Here is a 23,907-nt window from a genome sequence, read left to right as displayed (position 1 = left end):
CCTACTCCTGGATGATAAAATTCTGCTCACAAAGGAGGGCCTTGAGTTTTTACTTTGTGGCCCTGTACCGCCTGTGCTCAGGCCCTGCAGAGCTTAATAGTCTGTGTTTTTTGTCAGGACTGGAGATGTGCGCTCAGGGTATAAGCCCTCGCTGAAGAGATCCACAGATGCCATCGTGATTAATACCATTTGGTGGAAGACGCTTTTAACCAAAGCATCTTTCCATGCCTTTTATCAATACGTTTTCACCATGGGGGGGGGGGGGGTAGGATGTGTGTTCTGGAGATATGGATTAAATCAAACTGTTGAGGAGAAAAAACTCAATATGTTTTTGCTCCTCTAAGATTAGTAGAGACTTGGAATAATGCATACACTGGCAGTATTTCTGTAGTGATTGGTCCCTTTCAAGGGTTTTTTGTTCTTGAGGAGAAATTCAATGGTGCTTGACCAGACAAGCATTCCGATATATCGGCTGCTTGGTTTACCGCTGTGCCCGTGTTCAATACAAAGGAGGCTGGATACAACACTTTATAAAATGGTTACATTTAATTATATTCCCCTCTTGGTGCTATCTTAACTGTTTATTCCTAGACGCTGCCTTCGCACTTTTATCTTTGTTCCTGTTTTCTTAAACGATCAATCTCCTCATTTCCCCCAGACCTCGACGCTCCGGCCAACCTCGTCACCACAGAGGTCACGGAGGACACCGCGCTGGTGACCTGGGACCGTGTCCAATCAGAGGTCAGCGGCTACATGCTGACGCACACCTCCTCCGAGGGCCCTGGCCGGGAGGTCCCCCTGGGGCCCGAGAGCGACACCCACAGGCTGAGGGGGCTGCGGCCGGGGGTCCGCTACACGGTTTACGTCTGGGCGGTGAACGGGGACCGGGTCAGTGGGAGGAGCTCCACCGACGCTGAGACAGGTGAGGGGTTGACTGACATAAGAGCGTTTAGCAGACGCTTTTACCCAAAGCGTTTAATAAGTGCATTTGTCAGAAGAAGGAGAAACAACTATATATTGCTGTCGGTACAGTAAGGATGTTCATAGAAACAAGTGCCAGGCACTTACTATTGCTAGGTCAACCCGTTCCCCATATACAACAAGAAAGCTAGGATAAGATGCTTCAAATGCATACATTAAGTGCCGGATCAAGGGGGACGTTTAATTCGACCCGTAGGTCTGGGACCGTGTCAGCCAAACAACGAGGCAAACGATGACTTGATAATGTTTGACATCAAGCGAACAGCAGGATTGGAGATGGATCTTGACGATGATCTTGTCATGATCTTGACATCTCTAACCATCGATAATGAGTTTCCCAGAATGGTAAAATTGATCGGGCCTTCCCCCCTTCCCCGAAATTATAATCGTCTAGGTTACATAGTGGGCCTGGGGTTTGAAGAACATTTAAAATCTTGATGTGATCTCATTTTAAAGGGGTAGTCCAACCTTTGGGGAAATACGGTTACTTTCCACTTAGCCATAGTCATACCAGAAGCAGTGGGCCATTCTTTTCTCAATCAGCCCAGCACTCGGTTCCACCGAGTTTGCATTTGACAGCCTTAGCTGAACTTAGTTTGTAAATATGTTTGAGCAATTTCACTCTTCTCTTTGTAAAAAATGAATCCAACCACAGAAACAGCATCTTGATTGTCTCATTTGTATTTTCCCTTTTACAATAAGTCGTCATAGACCTAGATAAATAGACTTCTTAGCCCGAAAATCTGCAGTATAATAGAAAAAGACAGCAAAAAACATTAAACTGACTGCTCTCCTGAGGAGACTTGACTTCCTGATATTATTATGGTCTGTTCAGGCATCAGGACCATGTCTCTTAGCTGGACCCCCAAGTCATCTAAGTTAGTGAACATTCCAGATTCATCACCTTCAAGAATACCGTTCTCCTTCAGACACACTGAGGAAAGAAAATGAGAGCTAATGAACGAGAAAGTGTCCGCATCTGGCTGAAACCCACTTCACCGCATTCTCCCTGAACTACTTCTTTAGTTGTATATTATTGTCATATCTTCATTGCCTCTCAGGTCCGCTCTGACACCTTGTCGGAGATCTTAAGCACGAAATCAATTCAACTCGTTCAACTACTTGCAATCATAAAAGCTCTCCAAGTATTCCCCAGAGCATCTTTAACAACCATATCATCTTTTTTCAATGTTATCTCTACGTATTGTTATGTCGCTAGCCCATTGAGTATTTGATTGCATTTGCATTTCAATGGAGCCGCCGGATAGCGACAAAAGAGTTTAGACTTAAAGGATAAGCAAAAAACATAAGATGGCTGTGCTTGGGACAACCACATTCCTCAGGGAGGACCTCTCTGGATTAGGCCCTGTTTGACTACGATAACAAGTTGATTTTGTGATGGGTTTTGATTAGCATATTTTAGGCTTGCATCGCTGCTGTGATTCATCGTCAAACATGTTTGTAGGAAAGAGGCAACGTAGCACATTTTGATTTGTGATCGTAACAAAATAAGGGAGAATTAACCCTAATCTGATCAGAAATATTCCCAGAGGGAATATATCCCCGGTCTATATCTGAATACAGAGGTAGGCACAGTCAACCAAAACAGATATTCTCATGTATGCACATTTCACTCACTAATAGCTGATAGATGGCTAGGCCACTTCTCACAAATACCACTCCAATAATATCTCCTAGACCTTAGCTACAGCCCCCTCAACTCACTTTCACTTTCATTATCCGTGAAGGTTTTCCCCCGTAATGACCCTGTTTCTCTGTCCCTGATGGGGTACAGCATGCCCTGGTCTGCCCTCACTAACTCCCATCACCCTCCTCCTCCAGAGCTGGACGCTCCCACTAACCTCCTGGCCCGAGATGAATCAGAGTCCGCCTTCAGCGTGGTCTGGGACCGTGCCCAGGCCCCGGTCGACGGCTACGTGTTGACCTACTCCTCCTCCTCCTCCTCTGAGGCCCCTGGAGGGGAGATCCCAGTGGGCCCCGACACCACCACCTACAGGCTGACGGGACTGAGGCCCGGGGCCAGCTACACTGTCTCCGTCTGGGCCGTCAAGGGGGACAGAGTCAGCAGGAAGACCTCAACACAAGCTGAAACAGGTTTCTTCCCCTAGATGTTGACGGTAGACGTGTGTGTTGCAAAAAGGAAGAATGCTTGATTCAAAGGTTGTCTGTGGTTGATTTATTTAATTTGGGCTGACGTCCTCAAAAGTTTGTGGCGATTCAAGGGACGATTATCCCAGCAGTGCGTTCTGTGGGGCTTGTTGAACAGTAAGGAGTTTTTTGTCACAGATCTGTGTCATCAGTTTAAGGGTGAAGCACAATGGTGTGTTGACTGTAAGAAGAATAAACATAATTCACTATATTTAAAAATTTGTAGCCCACTTCACCATAAATAAGCAATGATTTCAAAAAAGAAACACAATTATTGAAAAAACTAGCCTTCTCCGTTGACTAAATGCACCCATGTTTTCTATTGCTTGAATGCATTAAGGTTTTTTCCGTGCACTCTGTGGAATAGTTAATGGGTTCTCTGAATGAAAAGCCTAACTGTCATTGAGAACATTTTATTTGAGGTATGCAATAATTCATAATGTAACAGCTGAGTCGGTGACATCCACTTGAATAGTTAAAGGTTTAGACATTGCAAACATGAGAGGCTTGAGCATAAAAGTACTGAGAGATATTTAGAAAATGAATAACAGCTATATGTCCAACTAATTTAATTCAAGGTACAATACTTTTAGGAAAAATTGCATTTAGAAACATTGTGTTCGGCAAAAGTAATAACATCAAACCAAAGTTTCATTGTTTCCTATTAAGAACACAATTAATAAAGGATCAAAATAGAGTTGGCACCCAAAAATAAATCAACCCTTAGATTAAATGTGTTTCTTTCGCCAAGCCAAAAAACACGAATGCTCGAAACAAGTGAACAGTTCCACAACGTGGAGCACTTGGCCTGAACGGGGCTGCTGCTGTCGGCATGTGGAGCTGATTCCACTCGGACTTAGGTACCACTGAGTTTAACTGCATGCAACCATCACATGCTGGGTTGGCAGAAGCCTTAAAAAGTGGCACAGCAACCCTCAAGACAAACCAATTATCCTTGCACGTAGAGATAAGTAGCACTTGATCTAAAATGTGTACCGCAGTTGACTTCCTTTCACAAGAGAGGAAGGGCTTGACATCGTTTAAAGGGGCACCAAGACCGCTAACAAGGTCAAAGTAAGGGGGGGTTTGGGGTCCTTGCGGCAGCAGGTAGTGACATGTGGTTAATGGGGTTCAGGCGGGGAGATCTGTTAAGGTTCGGATTGATCCAGAATATAATCAGGGTTTTGAAGGAAATGCCGCAGTAGATTGGGTCAGCAATGGCTATCAACGGTTTTTAAATTTTAACAAGCTCAGTAAACTGTACATGTAATTACATCTGAATATATTAAGTCAATTGAATTATTCTGCTCTAAAATGGCAACATTCTGCACTCCATTTAATATTTTGCCTTAAAGTGGAGAATGTCCTTCATATTTTCTTTCCGGCGGGCGTGGGGGGGGGGGGGATTACTTCCACAAGCAGCCAGAGCTTGAGCGCAGGAAGGCGGGAGGAAATGCTTCCCCACAGGCCACTGCAGGCCACTGGTCATGTCCTTTAACTCAGCATGCATTAGAAACAGCAGCAGCAGCCGCAGCATATGGAAGGCTGTTTAAATAGCAGCATTGGTGCACAATCAACTGGAAACGCATTAGTGAACGTCATCTTTTTTTCGCTTTGAGCCCACACCTTTTTCAACGAGGGGCAGAGGCTCATAATATGCAGCATCCTCTCCTCATCGTTCACCTGGAGGTTGTCACGGTAACAAGCTGTTAATGGCGCTAGATTCAGACGGCATCACGCCGCTGTGTAAGGTAAAATCATTTGGGATGCCTGGAAATCTGTGTTAGTTGTGATTTATGGAAGCTGGAGCCATTTATATGTCTCTTGGAACTTCCTCAGCGAATATGCTGATTTTAATGTTTTCTCCATTCGGTTATGAGTTACTCAGGTGACATTTATGGTATCGCTATTATATATTTAGATTTGCAGGGAATATAAAATAGTTGACAGGGAGAGATTGATTGAGGAAGACCAGGATATTATTGATTTGGATGTAATTGAGTCATCCTTCATGATGTAATTGAGATGTATGCATTCTGCGACTTTGCGAAATATCATACACTTAGGCTTTTACTGGTATACTACTCCTTAGAGCGAAAGCTAAGCACAGCTTTATGTCTTTTAGAGAGAAAAGCTGAACACAGCTTTTGGTGGTTTCTGCCTATTCAAGTTTAACATAAGGAAAATGTGAGGAAATAAAGCAGACCAAAGTAAATAACAAAGTATAAAACCGTCTGAAGTCCTTAACACCGCTGCCTTTACTCCTGACAGGCATCGACACCCCGAAGGAGCTGAAGGCTGCAGATGTTGCCATGGACACCGCCCGGTTGACATGGATACCCCCGCTCGCTGTCATCGAGGGATACATCCTGACCTACCGAGCGGTGGACGGCACCACCGAGGTAATGAGTTCAAATGCCCCGGGTTCAATCCCCCATGCCCCGGCTGTAGGCAGCCTTGTTAGCCAGCTGCCAAACCACTACCCATCCCATAATAATACTGTTTCTGAATTCAGTGCCCTTTGGGTGCTGCTAAATAACTAAATAGTAAATAGTGACAGATTTGGAATAATGAAACATGGTTTTGCATAAAACTGTTTTTTCCAGTTAAAGGTGAAACTTCGGGATCGGGATAAACTTTAATTATTCCTGGCGGGATGTGTATGCGGTAGCTCGTGGAGTTCATGGGATTTCCTCCTCATTTGATTAGCTCATCCACCCACGTGAAACCACAAAGCTTAGGTTGTCACATCTTTTTATCCAGAATCGAATTTGACTCCCTAAAGCCAGACTAAATTTCAACCACCATTCAACTCAGTCCAGGTCTGCTAACATTGGAAAGAAAAAGCCTGAGCTTGCTCCACGGCAAGCTAAGGCTTATGTCAATGACGAACGATGACAGCACGATGACAATGAAAATACCATCTTGTATAAATTTCATGCATTTTCTTCAGGAGGTGCAGGAGTGAACTGCGTCAGTAGAAATCCATCGGGGCTTAAGCAGGCTTCACCATGATGCCTCATACATTATGGATTGCAGATTTACAAAATCACATTCACCTCGGAGGCTGGACTGACCCTCGCTCTGTCTATTCAAGCTGTGTATAACACTGGCCTCTGGTGGCAAATCCCAGCAAATTATACCTCAACTTTTGAGTTATTTGTCAGGCGCTTTTATCCAAAGAGACTTACATAAATGTGAATATGTGTCAATAAGGAGCAGGCGAGGAGGGGGTCACGGTCCACGCAGCTGTTGCCATCGGTGATGGAACAAGTAGCTTTTAGCTGGTACTCAACCCTAATAGTTGCCACAACACTAAAATCTACCCCCCCCCCCTCCCCCCGAATTATCAACTAGTGATGCATGTCAGCTATGTTAGAACTCAGAGGAAGGCATTTTTTTGATTTACATTTACATTCAAAACGTTTAGCACACGCTTTTTCCAATATACAACAAAGACAGCTAGGCTAAGATGCTACACAATGAAGGCCTATTTCATCATGTGTTTTCATGTTGAATTCAAGGGTAACAGCAAACTAATCGTCGCTGATAACTGAGTCCTCCCGCTATGTTTTACTCTCCCTCATACGAGCAGACTGTTAAGAAGAGGCTGGGCGCGGGGGACAGAGCCAGCTTCTCCCTGTCAGGTCTGGCGAGCGGGAAGAGATATGTCGTCACTCTTATCGCCTACCAAGGGGCCAAGAGGAGCAAGGTGGTGGAGACCAGCTTCAAAACAGGTCAGTGCCCCGGCCCACACAAGCCACACAATGCCATCCGTGCATGTGACCCGGTCACAGGACTGGAACGTTCCTTCTCCAAATTGGTTCCACTCCACATGGTCGTGATTGGTTCTCCTGACCCCTGTCTGCTTGTGCTCTCACCGCGGGCTCCAGTCGGCCAACACTACGCCCTCCCCCTGGACTGTGTTCAGGTCATGAGGAACGGCAACAGCCAGAGTGGTGTCTACACCGTCTACCTGCAAGCCAACCGCTCCCGGCCCACCGAGGTCTTCTGCGACATGGACACCGACGGGGGAGGCTGGCTCGTAGGTTCCCCCCCCGTTTCACACGTTCCTCAGCTGTACATCAAAGAAGTCCAGCACGTTGCATCACGTGCGTTACAGACTCCATAGCCAGGAATAACATTACATTAGCAGCAGCGATTGCTAAGCTATTAAAAGTGATCCTCTATCTATTAACGCTGATTTGAAGGCCGTTGAAGGGTTCGTCGTTGATGTGACGAGGCAGACAAACAGACAGGTGTCCTTGAATGTGTCACTCAGATTAATCAGGACTCATGGAGATTCTCCCTCTCTGCTCCAGATGCTCCAGAGACGCACCGTCGGCAAGCTCGACTTCATGAAGCGGTGGAGGCAGTACATCGCCGGGTTTGGCAACCTGACAGATGAGTTCTGGCTCGGTATGCAAAACTTAATACGAACTTCAGCTGAATGTGAAGGAACCGGGAGAAGAATGCGTGGATGAAGTGTCACCCCATCACAGATTTAAAAAGTTTTGCCTGTATCTAAGTATGTATGTATGTATGTACGGCAATAATGGCATCCATTGCACTCGTGCACAACCCGGGAAGGAGGGATCCCCCACCCTGCGTTCCTTCTCAAGATTTCTTTCTTGCTAATCAAGGGAGTTTTGTCTTGCCCTCTGGGGGGCTAGGGTCAGGCGGGAGTCATAATTATATGGTCTGTTAAACCATTTGAGACTGTACTCGTGATTAAGGGCTGTACAAATACAATGTCATTGATTTGAACCCTTCCTGGTTGAACCCTTCCTAAAGGTGGTCTTTAACGTGTTTTCCTCTACTTCACCATGCCGCTAGGTATGGATAGCATCTACGAGCTCACCAACAGCCCCACCCAGTACGAGGTGCGCTTCGACCTGGGCTTCGGCTCGGAGAGGGCATACGCCGTGTACGACAGCTTCAAGATCGCCCCGGCCAAGCAGAAGTTCAAGCTCTCCATTGGCACTTACAGTGGAACAGCCGGTACGTCCATTGCTTGTTTTCCGTTCGGAAATGATCATCCAAAAACAAAAGGGAAGGGGAAATACAAAGAGCAGTAGACCTGTAGAAACACTTGTCAGAAGGCAGCTCTTTGTTTTTCTAAGGCAGACAGATATAGCAGCAGCAGCACACACACAGCTGGCGGTGGAACATTGTGGTTTTTTTGCCTCCACACTGAGAACATTGGGGGGACACGGAGACAGGTATAACTAGGCAGCCAGCGGGGCGGCGGGGAGTGCACAGTAGAGAAAAGATCCTGGTCTTTTTTTAAGCCGTTCAGCTGAACTCCCGCTGTCCTGTGCCTATGGAGTTATCCCTCAAAGAAGAACTAGCCATCTCTCTGCTCTGCGGAACGACGGTAATGATAACCAAGGGCATTTATTTAAAGAAGAGGAGCTTATCTATTTGGTCAGGGAACTACAAAAGTGTTGATATGTAAACACAAGTTTCTGGGTCCAAGCCACAATTCCCACAGTCCATTGAGATTGCTCGCCCTCACCAGTTCAATAATTAATCGTACCTCACAACAACAACAACAAAAAACTAGAGAGAAAAGTAGGTGACTTTGAGTCTCAGTGTGCTAAACGGTCCACGGTGACAAAACAGTTTTATTTTTAATATTGCTACTCTTGTGGTTTTAACCTTCACTCAACCTTCACTATGCCTCCTCGGCCCAGGCGATGCCATGACCTACCACCAGGGACGTCCTTGGTCCACGGTGGACTCTGACAACGACATCGCTTTGGGAAACTGCGCCCTGACCCACCGCGGTGCCTGGTGGTACAAGAACTGTCACCTGGCCAACCTCAACGGGAGATGGGGCGACAACCGACACAGCATGGTGAGCCACGCCCCCACGCAGCACGGTCGGCTTTGAATTGCTCTCTGAGCGTCCGTGAAATAGTAACAGTGTGTACTATTATTTCATGCGCTAGACTTAAACAGCCTGACATGCCAGACGGTTTGCAAATGCGTATTAGCCGGGAGCGTTCGGTACATTTTTTGGATTTCCGAGGGGCGCTATCAACCGCAAATTCCTCCAGACATGATTGGTCCGACCGACGATCAATCAGGGCAGCAAAACGTGTGTGACACATCAGCTGTGGCCATCTTTGTTGTTTATCAACAGCGCTCCTCTGTACATTCATCATATCAAACCTGCCCCGTGATAGATAAACGGTTGTGATTGGCCCGACCCTCGCCAGGTCTGCTAGAGGTCTGTCTGAATGGGAGGGGGGCCGGACCCAACCTGCCTAGGAACCAAAGGGTTTGTCTGGTTCCTAGTCTGCCACTTGTGTGACTATGTGTAATAATCAGAACTTCCTCTCATTACCCGACCTCTTGGCTTGTGAGTGAACTGCCTCTCAGAGTGTGTTTGCTCCGTAGGTTAACACAGCGAAAATCATAAACGTTTTAGTCAGAATCATAAAGAAGTTATGAAATAACTTTTCTGCCAGCATCCACACTAAGAAGTCACTTCCTGCCTCTTTCCCGCCAAAACCGTCCCGGTTCAAATCTAATATAATCCAGCTGACAGGCTACGATATGGAGAGAGTCGTGGAAGGTCTCATTCCTCAAGCTAATATGCAGCCATGGCCGTAGCCAGCTATAAGGTCACCGAGGTCTGAACCTCAGTCATTTTTTTAAGAGCTGAAAATAAAATTGGATACTAAGTACAACTGTATACAAATTCAACAGTTAAGAACTTCTCCGAGATGACTGCATGCTTAACCGGACCTCACTATTTTTCAAACTCTGGCTAGGGCCCTGATTGCAACCAGTTCATATATTGGCAATTTAAAATTATGTATCCATGTACAAATCCTACACGTAGTTCCTTTAATTACAAAAATGTTCAGATTTGCTTGAACCAGTATATACAAGGTGAAAATGAGAACACACACACACAAACACACACACACACACACACACACACACACACACACACACACACACACACACACACACACACACACACACACACACACACACACACACACAGACTTGAGTCATTTCCCCAGGGCTGCCGCAGTGTGTATACTCACCACTAGGTGGCACTAGCAACGTTGTGTGAGAAGGGGCGACGCAAGCACAGTCTAGTCAAGTTTCCCCATTTTGGACGTAAGGGAGCGCTGCTCTGAATCCATCATCTTGTATTATAGAACAAATTTATCAAGCCATATATAGAACCCCCGCTACTGATTTTCCCTCCTTCTTTTTATGAGCTAACATAAGGCGTTATTGTCCAAGGAATATGGATGCTGAAGATGGATGCTAAGACATGGCAGTGGATCATCCTCTGTGCATCATAACGCTGGAGTATAATAACTTAGCTGTAGCTCAGCATTTATGGGACATTAATGTTCCATCTTTATTCATAAAGATTAGTGTAGTAGATTAAATATTGAATACAAGGTGCCGCTTGTGATATATTCAATATTTGTTCAGCAGCGATTTAGTCGAACGAGCGAAAAAGAGCATTTGACGACTAACTTAATGGAACGCTCATTTCTGATATCAGAATTCTAATAATTACGATGATTTATGACTTATCGCCAAGGAACAATCACTGATGACGATCGATGATGCCAACAGATAAAGTAGTAATAGCACTCACCAAAAATAAATCATAACAACAAAACCCAGCAGAAACTATAATCCCAACGTCATTACTGTCCAAAACAAAAACACAAAGGCTTGTTTGGAACAAGCAGATGCTGCCGTTCCCTGGTCAGCAATCAGAGATAACTCCACCCTGAGGCTTTTCACTTCGGATTGTTTTGTTTTAGATCGTTGAGGTGAATCAGGAAGGCCAAAAATCCATCAGCCTTGATAACAGAGCACATTTCTCTAGGCTACATGGGGAAGAGGCTGGTGCTTTGCCAGGCTGGTGCGGCAACAATAGCCATTATGTCTTCGAGAGAGAGAGAGAGAGGAAGAGAGAGAGAGGTAGAGAGAGAGAGAGAGAGAGAGAGAGCAATGGAGAAGGAGGGATGTGGGAATAGGGAAAGAGAGAGAGGGTGCGATGGATATTGTGATGGGGAGGAGGGAGAGAGATTGAGAGAGTGCGATGGATGAATAGCGATCGGGGAAGGACAGAGAGGGATAATGAATTAGGGGCGAGGGAAGGAGGGAGAGAGATAGGGAAAGATGCTGTGGGAAATTTACCGGAATTGCCTCAGCCTTCATCAAACTACCAAACCTGCTTTATAGTTCTGTCACACACACGCACACGCACGCGCGCACACACACACACACACACACACACACGCACACACACACACACACACACACACACACGTACGGCTCGTTGTGTTGTCTGTTAATGACATTCAGAAACTTTTTTTCCCGCTCTTTGTCGAGTCATGAAAACATGTTTGTGTCCCGATGATACACGGCCCCCATCAGCCACCACCCCCCCTTCCCTTCCTCCCCCCCCCACCACCCCTCCACATCCACCACCACCGCCCCCACCGTCGCTACGGCTCTTCTTATCGTTTATATCCTATCTTATTTCATTTTCCGGCTCCCCTCCTCCATTATCCGTCTCCTCCTCTTCCACTCCCGATCCCGTCTCTCCCTCTCTTCCAAATGTACTCACCCTCCTCCACCCCGCTTTGATTTTGACTTTTCCTTTTCTCTCCCCCCCCCCCCGCCAGGGAGTCAACTGGGAGCCGTGGAAGGGCCACCTCATGTCCCTCGACTTCACAGAGATGAAGATTAGGCCCTTGGGCGGCTTGTCGGGCAGGGGGAGGCGGTCGTTGACGGCCACCGAGACGAAACGCCAACTCAACCAGCAGCTCGTCTGAGAACCACCGAGCACTGACACACACACACACACACACACACACACACACACACACACACACACACACACACACACACACACAGACGCACACACACATGCGTGCACCTGCAACCGACTGCAATGCTACCGCCTCCTTCACATCCCGAGTGATTTGGGGCCGTTGTTTTTTCATATTTGCATGCCCCCCCCCCCCACAGGAAATGACATTAGGAGAATAGGATTTGTTATGCAATGTTGTTACACATCCATGGGCATCGTTCATTTCTCCAGCAGCCTCTGAGTGTCATTTAACTTATTGTGCATTTGTTGACTCATAGCATTAGCAGAAGTGTGTCTGTGACAGGATTACAAGGAGAAACCAAATATGATTTGAACATTTTGGTGTTGTGCAAAATGTCCTTTTGTCACTCATTGTAAGGAACAGCAATGTTAACATGACCCAGCTGGAAAAAAGGGAATAAAGAAAAAAATAAGACTTGTATTTCAATTTGGACTGTGTCCCTGTTTCAAAATCTATTTAAATAAAAAGAGCATATCAGATTAGAATGAATTCGACAGCACAGAACCGTAACACTCCTATTTTTATACAAGCTCAGTTTGAATTCATGTATTATTGTTTTTTGTTGTGTTTTTCCAGATTCAACCGACCAAGTGAAGGCTTTAAGTATAATAGTATTATCATGATTGAAAAAGTTTACCGGAAAAAATGCTACTTTTTCTTTATTTTATTGTTGTTAGGCAGTCTGGGGTGGCCGGTTAGCAATATCAAAATGTATTGATTATGAAACTGGCCCTGCGTGTGGCCAAACTGCAGAAGTAACACAAACAATGGCACATTTATCAATATGGCTATGACGAATAAAATGATGAACATATTAATGGGTACCGCCTGTGGGGCATGGCTGTGTAATCTCTTCCTCTGGACTTTTATAGGGAAACATTGCTGTTGCCAAAACAATGCCAAACTTAATTTGCCTCAGGCCCTAATAAACCTGAGGGCCAAAATGTAGTTTTTTTTTCCCATCTGGACAGCTGACAAAGTATATTAACACCGCCTCCACTGTGACTTCATCAACTTTTTTCTACACTTAATTGAAAACTTTATTAGCTAAAGTGACAATGACAGAGCACATCAATCAAGCCCACTGTTAATGCAGCGGCATTAAGTCGCAGCCCGTGCCTGTCATAAATTTCTCTGTCAAATTCGATATCTCTGTCGCTCATAACGTTTTACTGAAGCGTCCTCTCTGTATCCAAGGTCACTCGCAAAAAAGAATAAAAACAGACATAAATAGAGAAATATGATCCCCCCCAACATTTTTAGATGAAGTAGAATTTGTGACCTCTGGGGGGAAGGGGTGGGTGGGGGCGGGGGTTTGTCCATTAGTGCCTTCAATGGACGTTTGTGCACGAGATTACCCGAGATTTCAGAGCAGTGATAAGATAAGCCTCACCTTATTGTCCGCCGCTACGTCGTGCCCTTTTTTCCCCTCTGTCTTCCCGCTGAGATCACCTGTTTATTCACAGCAGATAATGACAGCACTGTAGGCCTATGGCGCTGTGGACGGCGAAGGGGGAGATCCGTGGCCTGATCTCTGATGAGACGCCGTGATGATGATGCATTAGTTATCATCCTTCAAGTCTGAGGATTCTTAAATGGATCGGTTTCATAAGGCGCAAAGTTGCTGCATGAATAAAAAGTATTAGAGGTTTAACTGATTGGCGCTCTTCCTGTATAAGCGCCTTATTCAAGAAGGACACGTTCACTATCGACCATAAATTGGGAGTGTGCACGTGGGCACAGCGTACAGCTATTATCTCATCCTGACAGATGACCTATGGTTTCTTAAATTCCCCCTTCAGATTTAATATCTTCTCTGGCAACTTGCAACCCTTTCTTTAAGGATCCTGAGCAGCCTCTGAGGAAAGGGCTAAGAGCCAAATAAATAAATAAAGTAAAAATAAAAGATTAACAATCCTCAAATATGAAACCAATCAAGGGTGGTTTACGTTGAGGCTGTTCTCCTCATAAAAGCTGCTGGGGCAATTTAGAGAATCCTAGAACCCCCCCCAAAAAAGATTGCATAAATATTGGTGGAGGATATTCCTACCGTGGCATTTAATTTCAACTTTAAAATGAAATGTCTCGCAAAAGCCCATTGATGCAATGAGGCCTTTCTACCACAGTGATTGCAAATTACTTTAAGGAGATTGGTTCCTGCCATGGCACTGTGGGGCAAGTGGTTTGCTTAGCGGCAGGAACAACACAATGAGGAGGACAAGTATCATGCCCTCCATGCAGCCCCCCTGAAATATGTGCGTGTCTGTGTGTTTGTGCGTGCGTCTGTGTGTGTGTATGTGTGTGTTTGTCTATCTCACACAATTGGGTTTGTTTTGCCTCTTTTGTCATGTTTTATGCAGTACTTTCAGACCAGTGATCGCGTCATTCAGCTTTTCCCCACCACTGCCCTGTTTTTGGATGTTGAATGAATTAAGTTGTGTGTGTTTGTGCTTGTGTTTGTGTGTGTGTGTCATTGCCTGTTTGTTTGTGTGTGTTTGTGTGTTTGTGAGTGCTTTTAGATATATGTGGTGTGATTGACCTGGAAAGGTTTGGACACAACCCCCCCCCCCCCCCCCCCCCCCCCCCCCCCCCTCTTTGGTTTTGTGGGTGTTACCCTTTAGGGCTGTCTCTCATTGTATACGTCTGCCTAACCACGGTTTGTTCCATGACAGAAGTGTCTCGCAGACTAACAAGGGAACGTTTGTTTCAGGGGGAGGAACTGAGGGGCTGGAAGCCGTGTCATGGAAAAGGTGAAGTGGAGAGGAGGAATGGAGAGATGAGAGAAGAGAAGAGAGGAGGAGAGAGGAGAGAACAGAAGGAGAGAGGAGGCATATAGAGAGGAGGAATGGAGAGATTAGAGAAGGGAATAGGAAAGAAGAGAGGAGGAATGGAGGGTTGAGAGATGTGAAGAGGAGAGAAGAGAGGAGAAATTGAGAGGGAGAAGTAGAGAAAAGTGAGGAGGAATGGAGAGGGTGGAGAAGAGAGGAGTAGAGGTGAGGGGGAATGGGGAGAGTGAAGTGGAGAAGAGAAAAGAAGAGGAGAGAAGAGAGGAGGAATAAAGAGGGTGATGGGGAGAGGAGATAAGAGAGAAGGAATGGGGAGGGTGAAGGAGAGAGGAGAGAAGAGAGGAGGAATGGGGAGGGTGAAGGGGAGAGGAGAGAAGAGAGGAGGAATGGGGATGGTGAAGGGGAGAGGAGAGAAGAGAGGAGGAATGGGGAGGGTGAAGGGGAGAGGAGAGGAGAGAAGAGAGATGGAGAGGTTGAAGGGGAAAGGAGAGATGAGCAGGGCACAGAAGAAAACAAAAGATGACAGCTGAGAATGGAAGCACACAGTTCCCATATATTATTAGCAGTGTTGACATGGCATCGTATGTTTCCATAGCAATAGGTGGAATGTTCTTTAAATCTCCCAACACTTTTCCCAAAGGGCCGCTGGAAACTGAAAATAGGCTTGTCTTGCATGTTGTCATACATTACAAATATGCTGTCTTGGAAGTAACCAGAGGGCTCAAACACTACAAAATATTCTGTGCAAGTTGGGTTTTAAATCCAAGAAGCTAACACCAGAAAAGGTACATTAATTTACGTTTAAAGGACCATAGGTCACAGGGAAATAAAAATCTGCAGCGCTCGAAAAAAAGTACTTTATTCCTCCACTTTGAATCTTCCCCCGTGTTGGGTTGGATTGTAACTTTCCGTGCGGCTTGATCCGCCAAAATAAATGGTGCATGCATTAGAGCCAACACGTGTAATCAGCACAAATTATAATATGTGGAATTCAGCATTTTTCAACTGTGTAACAACAACGGCGTACAAAGCAACATCCTAAATACACACTGCCGTGCATAATTGGCCGCGGAACGGGGGAAGCTTTGCCGGGGAAGCTCGTCTGAGATACGAGATCTGAGATGGCAGAATCGCTGTTTAAACAGATTGCAAATCCTCCCCTGAGCTCCCAGCGCCGCTGTGTTCAGCGCGAACTGACGGGCAGAAAACATAAGGAGGGAGGGAGAGAGAGAGAGTGAGAGAGCGCTTTCAGACCTGATGACTTGAGCTTGTGAAATACCTAGCATACAGCGAATCATAGCCTGTGTGAACGTTTTTATTTCGTTTGTTTTGTTAACAAAATAGGTTTATGGAGGAAGCCGTAATTTTTTTTTTTTACCAAAGTTCAAGAAAGGAAGCGGGTGAATATGTGTGTTTGTTTAAACATGGGAGTAGAATACGGACACTTGAAACCATTTTCAAAAAAATACTTAGGCCTAACGTTACTATTCAAATATCACATGGGGCGTCTCCGTTACGCGGGTGTGTGGAACATACAGCCTACTGAATTTAATAAAACCTTCACAGTGAAGTGTGTGCAGTGATAAACAAAGTATCATGGCATAGTATCTTGCTAAAAGGAGGATGAGAAGATACTTTAATTAAAGTTCAAAGCAGCAATTTAAGAGTTTTCTAAAGAGCCCTGAAGTCTAGAGAATTTAAACATCTCATTTTTTCAATCCTCTCTAATAGTTTCTAATATAAAAAAATATATTATACATCTAATCCCTAAACCTCTCAATACGTAATAATTTGATTTTAACACCTTTGAGGACTTCATAAAAAGTGCTTCACACAAGTCACCATTAAAGGACAATAAAGGTCTGATCGATTAAACCATCGTAAACGTCTCCCATGGCATCATTAAAACATCCATAAGCGATATAACATTTCAAATCCGCTGGCTGATGGCTGCATGCACTCTGTCCAAGTGCCTTTGACCACGAATGCTAACACTGCTAATCACCTCTGTCTTTTGGAATCAATGCACATAGGTCAGAACAGAGCTGGAGTGAAGTCTTATCACAAAGACTCACAAAGTGCTACTGCTGTTGTTTACTGTTGCTGTTTGCTATTATTTACGTGGCATTTAACGTGAGCTAAATTTAGCGTTGAGCTAAGTGCAACCAGATGTTTTAGTGAAGCCAGGAGAGACGGCTCCAATTTCACGATTCAATCACCCAGACAGGTGGTTATTTAAAGGGGACATATTATGAAAACAACACTTTTCCTGGGATTTGGGGCGTTGCTTTGGGTCTCTGGTGCTCCCACACCCATACAAACTTTGAAAAAAGTCTGTGATTTTTTGAGTGAGATATGCATTTCTGAAAGTACCCCGCCTACAGTTACCAAACGAGCGAGTCAGTTTCGGCGCCCCCTCCTACGTAGGAAGGGGGCACAGTTGAATTTTACCTCCCAGTTCCCCACTCCCCTCCAATCAGAGCATAGCTAAGATTTTGTGGACTAGCGGACGAGCAGCTCCGGCAGGGGGAACTCGCGGCAGCTCAGCTCCGGGAGTAAAATCTCTTTCTCTGCCGCACTGCCGCCGAGATCTCCCCGCCGGAGCTGCCGGACAGTCCGGAGGAGGAGACATGGAGGAGAAAGGGATTGTACTCCCGGGGCTGAGCTGCCGGACTGCCGCCAAGCTAGCCCAGCTGCAGCCCTGGAGAACAACACCCTGGCGTGACAACAACAACCCAGGCGCGACGGAAGTACTCTGGTGTGACGGAAGTGATTTACTTTTTAAACCTTTTTTACACACCGCTATCAGAAACCAAAGATCAACCATGGAAGTGAGACTGTCAATATGCTTAAAATATTGAGTAATATTCATGTTAATATTCGTGCCCTTTTTGAAAAAAATTGCTGCACTTCGTTCATGGAAGTAAGTGAGAGTTAACATGAATATTACTCAATATATTAAGCATATTGACAGTCTCACAAATAAATCACTTCCGTCAGGAGAGACACCCACCGGAGCAGCCGGAAAGCTTCGGCGGCAGTTCAGCTCCCGGAGTATACTGCCGCTGAAGCTTCAGTGGCGGCCGGACGGCCTCGACGGCAGCTCCAGCGCGGAGAGCTCGGCAGCAGTCCGGCAGCTCAGCTCCCGGAGTACAATTATATTATATAGATATAGAGCTCCAGGAGTCCGCAAACGTCAACAATCCCTTCTCCTCCATGCTGTGGTTCAGTCTGACAGCTCATTGGTCAATGGGCAGCAGCTCATTTGCATTAAAGCTACAGACACCAGAAACAGCGGGGAATAGCGGTGGGCAAGATTTTTTTCCCCAAAACGTATCCAGCAAACAGCTTCAAAAATATGTTTTCTGGAACTTAAATACTAAGTTTACTTGTTGGGAGAACACCATAATATGTCTCCTGTAGGCGGACTTAGGATGGTATACTTTTTAACAAGGAATCAATCAGGTTGAGGACTTACAGTGAGAACAGCATAAAAAACAACCCTTTTAAACTGTGTTGGACAAGTGCAATAGGCTAAACTTTTAAGAAATGGATGGCTTTAGCTCATCATCAACATGCCAGCTATATCGAGCAGTCCTTTAACTAAGCTCCATTGTGAGAGCCAATGACCATAAAAGGTCACTTCTACACCAATGTTTTAGTTTTTTTTGTCATGAACACACTCAAACACACACAGTACACACACATTCCAATGTGCCTGGTTTTAAGCAGACAGGCCCTAGGCATCATTTTTAAACTCTTAAATACCCAATTCATCTCTCGAGTCACACAATGTGCTTCTGTGAACCATATTGCCTCATAAAAGTACCACATTGTAAACATGATCTGGTAACCCGCGTTATAACCAAAACACTAATAATACCTACACAGTCTTTTCATAGTCCTGTGCTGACTTTAGCTCAGGTTCATTCTTGTTCACATATTTTCATGCAGAAGGTATGGCTTTTGTTTTTTTCAACATTCAATAACTCCCATCGTCTTGCACGGGCATGTGATCCTGAACGACGATTCTGACGTCCGAGTCCTGTGCTAGCAACCAAAAAAAACGTGACAACTCCCTCCCTACACCATCTCCATGGCGATACGGTCCGGCGTCATCTGTCCCGTCTTCACGGATATCCACAAGTCCCCCGTTTCACCCCCGTTCTTCTTCATCTTCTTCTTTTTGTCCGACCTTGCGGTTACGGCCCCCTTGTCCCTTCGGCGGCAACAGCAGCAGCAGCCACTGCTGCCACAGCAGCAGTGGCAGCAGACCGCCAGCGAGGTGAGCAGGACCAGCAGGGGGAGGGCCAGCAGGACGGCCAGGCACACCGTGTTGTATACCCCTTGGTTGTGTTTGTCTGCGGCAAAGCTCCACAGCTGGTTGAAGAAGTCCAGCACGCTGCCCTTTTTATCCGCCATCTTTGCTTTTGATTGTTTTTGTTTGTACTCCCAAGATGGCGGTTGGATGGTCGTCTTTGATAAAGCCTGGCTGGAACTCCAACAGCTTCGGTTTTTTCTTTTATTGGGTAATCTTGGTGTCAAGAATGTAAAAAGAGGAATGCAATAGCAATGATGGCATTTCAAGTAAAAAATGGCGAACACGTACTCTGGTGACTTGTGCAACGTTACATTGGTAGCCACGATACATAAATATCGTATCTCAAATCTGCAGTATCGTATCCGGTAAAGGTGGCGGTGAATATCTTCTCGGGCTCGGAAGCCGTTTCAGATTTCGGTTAAGGTTTGGTATCAAGAATAAAGACCTTGAAGCTTTCCTGGTGCTTCTGACCCTTGGGGCTGGTGAGAAGGAATCATAGTTTAATACGAGTCTGAGATGGAAATATTTGAAATCCCAACAAACGGTGCCTATTGCTTCGACTCAATCCGAGTTTGTCTGTGATCCCTGCATCCCTGCGGTTCCTTCTCTGGTGTTGACCTCTGGTGTTGAACTTTGGTGTTCCTCCTCTGGTCACGGTCTCCTCGTTTTCTGGCCCCCCCTCTCCTCTCACTCCCATTCAATTCGGCCTGCTGGAAGGAGCACACTGCTGGGAAGGAAGTCGGAATGTTCCTGTGGATGTAAACAAACAATAGAAAGGTGACCTTTAATCTCACACACACATTCCATCACCAATCGACAGCATTCCATCTGCAGTCTAATGTGTTAAGTAGAAGGAGCAGAAGTATGCAGAATATGTGTGCAATGACACTGCATATATAAACGCACAGATATATATAACAAAAGTGGACATCTGCAGAGGTTAAAATATCTTTATACAGTTACATTAACCTCTACAATCGTCCTTCCGTGATGTATGCCCGCCCTATTGTAAAATCCTGAGAGGAAGATTGAGAGAGCAGGACGTTGAGAGAGCTATAGTGAATGTCAGAGAGAGAGAGAAAGAGCTATTGAGAGTCAAAGAGAGAGGGAGAGAGATGAAGAAGAATTGAAACAGAGCGATAACAAATCTTTATAAGAGCCCCGCTGAGAATGGGCTCCATATATATAGAGAGAGAGAGTGGCTGTCAGGACCTCATCTGAATATAGCTAGCTAATGGTTCCCAATGGGACACTTTGATGGACAGGACCTGGTCAAGTTTTTTATAAGTGGCTGATCGTTTCATTTTCAGCTGCCCATGTATGAAAACTCTTAACTTGCAATTTTTTTGAAGAATACTTGACTTACACTTTCACTTTGAAGATGGCATGTATAATGAAGAGAGAGCAAAACGATATCATCATGCATTCGTTCTCTCTAGTGACAGACCAATGTTGTCTCATAATATGTGATTTAGATGCAGGAGAAGAAGATATGCCATTATGAATATTGATATAATAATCATCCATTCCGTTAACCTCCAGTGCCAGCAATGCACCTGCAAGTAGAATGCAAAGATATGTGATGCGGTTGCATGGCTTGTTCTTTAGCTGAAATACATGTGAGATCTGACTTCCTGCCCAGGGGTCATGTCCTCTTGCTCATTTGACTGACAGGAAACTCCGTACATGAACTGTTACTGCACATGGGACACATCGTCATGCATAAGCCTTCTGAAGTAAACATAAATGCAGCTTGAAAACATTAGAAAATACAAATATGTACTTATTTTAAGTCACTTTGGATAAAAGCGTCTGCTAAATGCCCTAAATTTAAATGAAAGTGTTGTACAATGCAGGCCTATTCTTTTCTGTTTTCCATATTTCAGTTTTTGATAAGGAAAATACTTGCAAGATAAATAGAGACAGTAACATTGTACTGGAACACAGCTTAGTGGTCGTCGGGTGTGCGGATATTTGTGAGCACTGCTTCATGGGGTTTAGCTGGTCAGCTCAAAAAGCCTGAGTCATGCCTGCAGTTCGTCTGTATTGTGTCATATAGGCTATTGTGTCATATCACAACAACAATATATCCTTGGTGTAATTGGTTCATGGGAAAAAGTGGGTTATTATTCGCAATGCTCTGGCCATGGCCACATTGTCCTTCTCCCCACCATGGTCCCAGCTAACAGCACCACAACATAGAATTCAAACAGATGAGTGACCAGCTCACAATAGATATGAGACAGCACGACAGATGAATCATTTTAACATTGAAGGGCTGAATTTGTCACAGTGTTATGGAAACAACTGTCACAAATAATGACCATCATCCTGAAAAATATCAGGGTGTCGCAACACCTCTCAAATTAGGTCATTATCTCAACTATACAATGATTATCTGAATATGATACAAATTACTATCTTCACAATACACAGGCCCTTAAAGGTTTTTCATTCAGTCTGGTGTTTACACCTGTGATGCTGCCTTCAACAATGCATTAAAAACCCGCGCTTACATTATGAAGCTTTATATTTATGTATGTGTCTTAAAGTCAAAACTTGGCTTCTATTCTGGGCAGTGTTTGGCGTGTTAGTGCGAGATAGAAGGATTGCTGAGTCAATTCTCTCTCCACTCTCTCTCTTTCTGTCTCTCTCTCTCTCTCTCTCTCTCTCTCTCTCTCTCTCTCTCGTCACAGAGTATATTTATAAAGCAAAGGCACCAGTGGGACGTATCCATGCTGTAACTGCTGATGTTCACTAGATAAAAAAACGAAATTATAATGGCACTGCCTTTTCATTAAGTTAGATAAGTAGGCCAGCGCTCAACAACACATTAATGTATTTCCACAGTGCATTTGTGGATGCAAGTCAACCGATTGAACTGTAGTGCTTTAAGCCGAGGAGAAAAGGTCAAATTGGGAAGAATTCCCTTCACCCGCACACACACACAGACAACTTATTCTGCAGTGGCAACATCAACTCGATGAGGTACTTTCTCATGACGTTGAGTGGCCATGGATCCCAGTGTACACAGGAAAAGGGACATTTCTCAGACACACAAAGCCAGGATGGGGTGGGGAGAAATATTATGAGTGCACTATGTTAACCCCCGCTGGGTCTGTTCTGAACGGGAACATATGCGACCTGGAAGACATTGTTTGAAGGCTAAGAGACAGATCTGTGACAGAAGGCGAGCAGAAATCTTTAATGTCCTGCCTCAAGCACACCATCAACCCGAGATCCCCCTCTCTGAGGTTTCTGGGACATGTTACAGTCACTGAAAGAAATTGATTGATTGATTTTATGTTTTTATATGCCGGTAGACTTTGTTTTCACGTGTTATCATGCTCTACTTTCCATTGATAGCATGTTGGGAAGAAATGCACAGTGTTTTGTAGTTCAGGCTGACACACATACCGAGCTGGTTGTACTTTTGGTAAACACATTTTGTAAGAGTTATGGGTCAGGGATGGACTGTACACATTTCTGCTGTACTCAGCATTACTATAGTGAGTCATAACTGACCGTGGGTAAATTTATCAGTTGCATAAAAAAGAAGTTTCCATTTCAACAGTATATAGCTGATATGGCAAGAAGAAGCAAAATCTAGTTTAAAATAATCCTAAATAGTAATTTAACCTTTAAAATGCCTTTGACTTCATCAACTTTTCCTCCACTTATCGATGGAACCCCCCTTGTTTCCAATCATAAGTAGCTCTACTCTATGTTACCATTTCAGATAAAGCGCCATTTTCATAGTTCCAGAGCCGCTCAAACAAAAACAAAAACAACCACAACAACAAAACATAACGTCCCTAACAAAGATGGCCTGGGGGCTGTGAAAAGAGAGAAGTATTTAGTTTCATGTTAAAGCGAGCACCTTACCCTGAGGCATGTTCACGCAGCAGGTCAGCTCCGCCACTTGTCGTAGGTGCTCAGCTCTTCCCCGCTTTCTGACATCGGTCTTCTGTCATGTGTTTCCTTATTTGTTACTTCCCTCTTCAGTCGGTCATACATCAACACAACTCCTCACTCTTTGTTCCTCTTCTGTTCCTCTGACCTTGTTTCAAAACCTCTTTCTCTCTCCCTCTATCTATTAGTCACCCCCTCTCGCTCTCTCCCCTCCTCCCTCTCTTCACCCTTTCCCTCCCCCTCTCTTTCCCCCTCCCTCTCTCTCCTCCCTCCCTATCTCTCTTTCCAACTTCCCCTTTCTCTTTCTCTCTTTCCCCCCCTCCCTCTCTCTCTCTCTACCCCCTCCTTCTTTCCCCGCTCCCTCTCTCCCTCTCTTCATTCCCCCCTCCCTCTTTCTACATCCCCCTCCCTCCCACTCTCTCTTTCCCTCTCTCTTTCTCTCTTTCTCTCTCTCCCTCTCTCTCTCTCTCTCTCTCTCTCTCTCTCTCTCTCTCGCTCTCTCTCTCTCTCTCTCTCTTTATCTCCCTCTCTCTCCCCTCTCTCCCGTTCTGTGCCCGAGTCACTGCACCCTACCCACCCTTGTGTAAGAATGGGCCCTCTGTCTGTGCTTGCGCACTCCTGCGTGACGCACGCTCACTCCACATTCTTGCGGTTACCTTGCGTTCACAACCACTGATGGTGTCAGGCCCAGGGTGAGAGAGGGAAAGAGACCTTATGTTCTTAATGTTATAATGATTTTTAGATCCAAATCTTACGGATACTTCCAGGTATACATTGATGCAATGTCATTTACAATTTCCCAATTGTCGATTTAGCAATTGTGTTGTTACTGTGTGACACTTAATTACTG

At 45.1% G+C, this 23,907-nt stretch overlaps 2 protein-coding genes across 3 annotated transcripts in view; one reads left to right on the top strand and one right to left on the bottom strand.

Annotated features, from left to right (window-relative positions):
- Positions 1-12,853, top strand: part of tnn (tenascin N) — a 32,977-nt gene extending 20,124 nt beyond the window's left edge. For both annotated transcript variants that reach the window (XM_079751118.1, XM_079751119.1), the window contains exons 9-17: positions 659-922; positions 2,824-3,096; positions 5,422-5,552; positions 6,746-6,887; positions 7,044-7,195; positions 7,473-7,569; positions 7,987-8,151; positions 8,847-9,010; positions 11,829-12,853. In XM_079751118.1, the coding sequence (XP_079607244.1) occupies positions 659-922; positions 2,824-3,096; positions 5,422-5,552; positions 6,746-6,887; positions 7,044-7,195; positions 7,473-7,569; positions 7,987-8,151; positions 8,847-9,010; positions 11,829-11,978 (1,538 nt within the window). In that variant the 3' untranslated portion in view covers positions 11,979-12,853. The remainder of the gene's footprint in view (positions 1-658; positions 923-2,823; positions 3,097-5,421; positions 5,553-6,745; positions 6,888-7,043; positions 7,196-7,472; positions 7,570-7,986; positions 8,152-8,846; positions 9,011-11,828) is intronic.
- Positions 12,854-15,669: 2,816 nt separating this feature from the next.
- kiaa0040 (KIAA0040 ortholog) lies at positions 15,670-23,211 on the bottom strand. Its single transcript, XM_079751120.1, has 2 exons — positions 23,031-23,211; positions 15,670-19,895 (listed from the first exon to the last, which is right to left on the bottom strand). Exon 2 carries the CDS (start codon positions 19,244-19,246, stop codon positions 18,908-18,910), a length of 339 nt encoding a protein of 112 aa, XP_079607246.1. The 5' UTR covers positions 19,247-19,895; positions 23,031-23,211; the 3' UTR covers positions 15,670-18,907.
- Between the last annotated feature and the right edge of the window lie 696 nt (positions 23,212-23,907).

This window comes from Pollachius pollachius, assembly GCF_949987615.1.
Source record: "Pollachius pollachius genome assembly, chromosome: 14".
Lineage (NCBI taxonomy): Eukaryota > Metazoa > Chordata > Actinopteri > Gadiformes > Gadidae > Pollachius > Pollachius pollachius.
The sequence above is the reverse complement of the archived record's forward strand: the minus strand, read 5'-3'. Positions and strand labels throughout refer to the sequence as shown.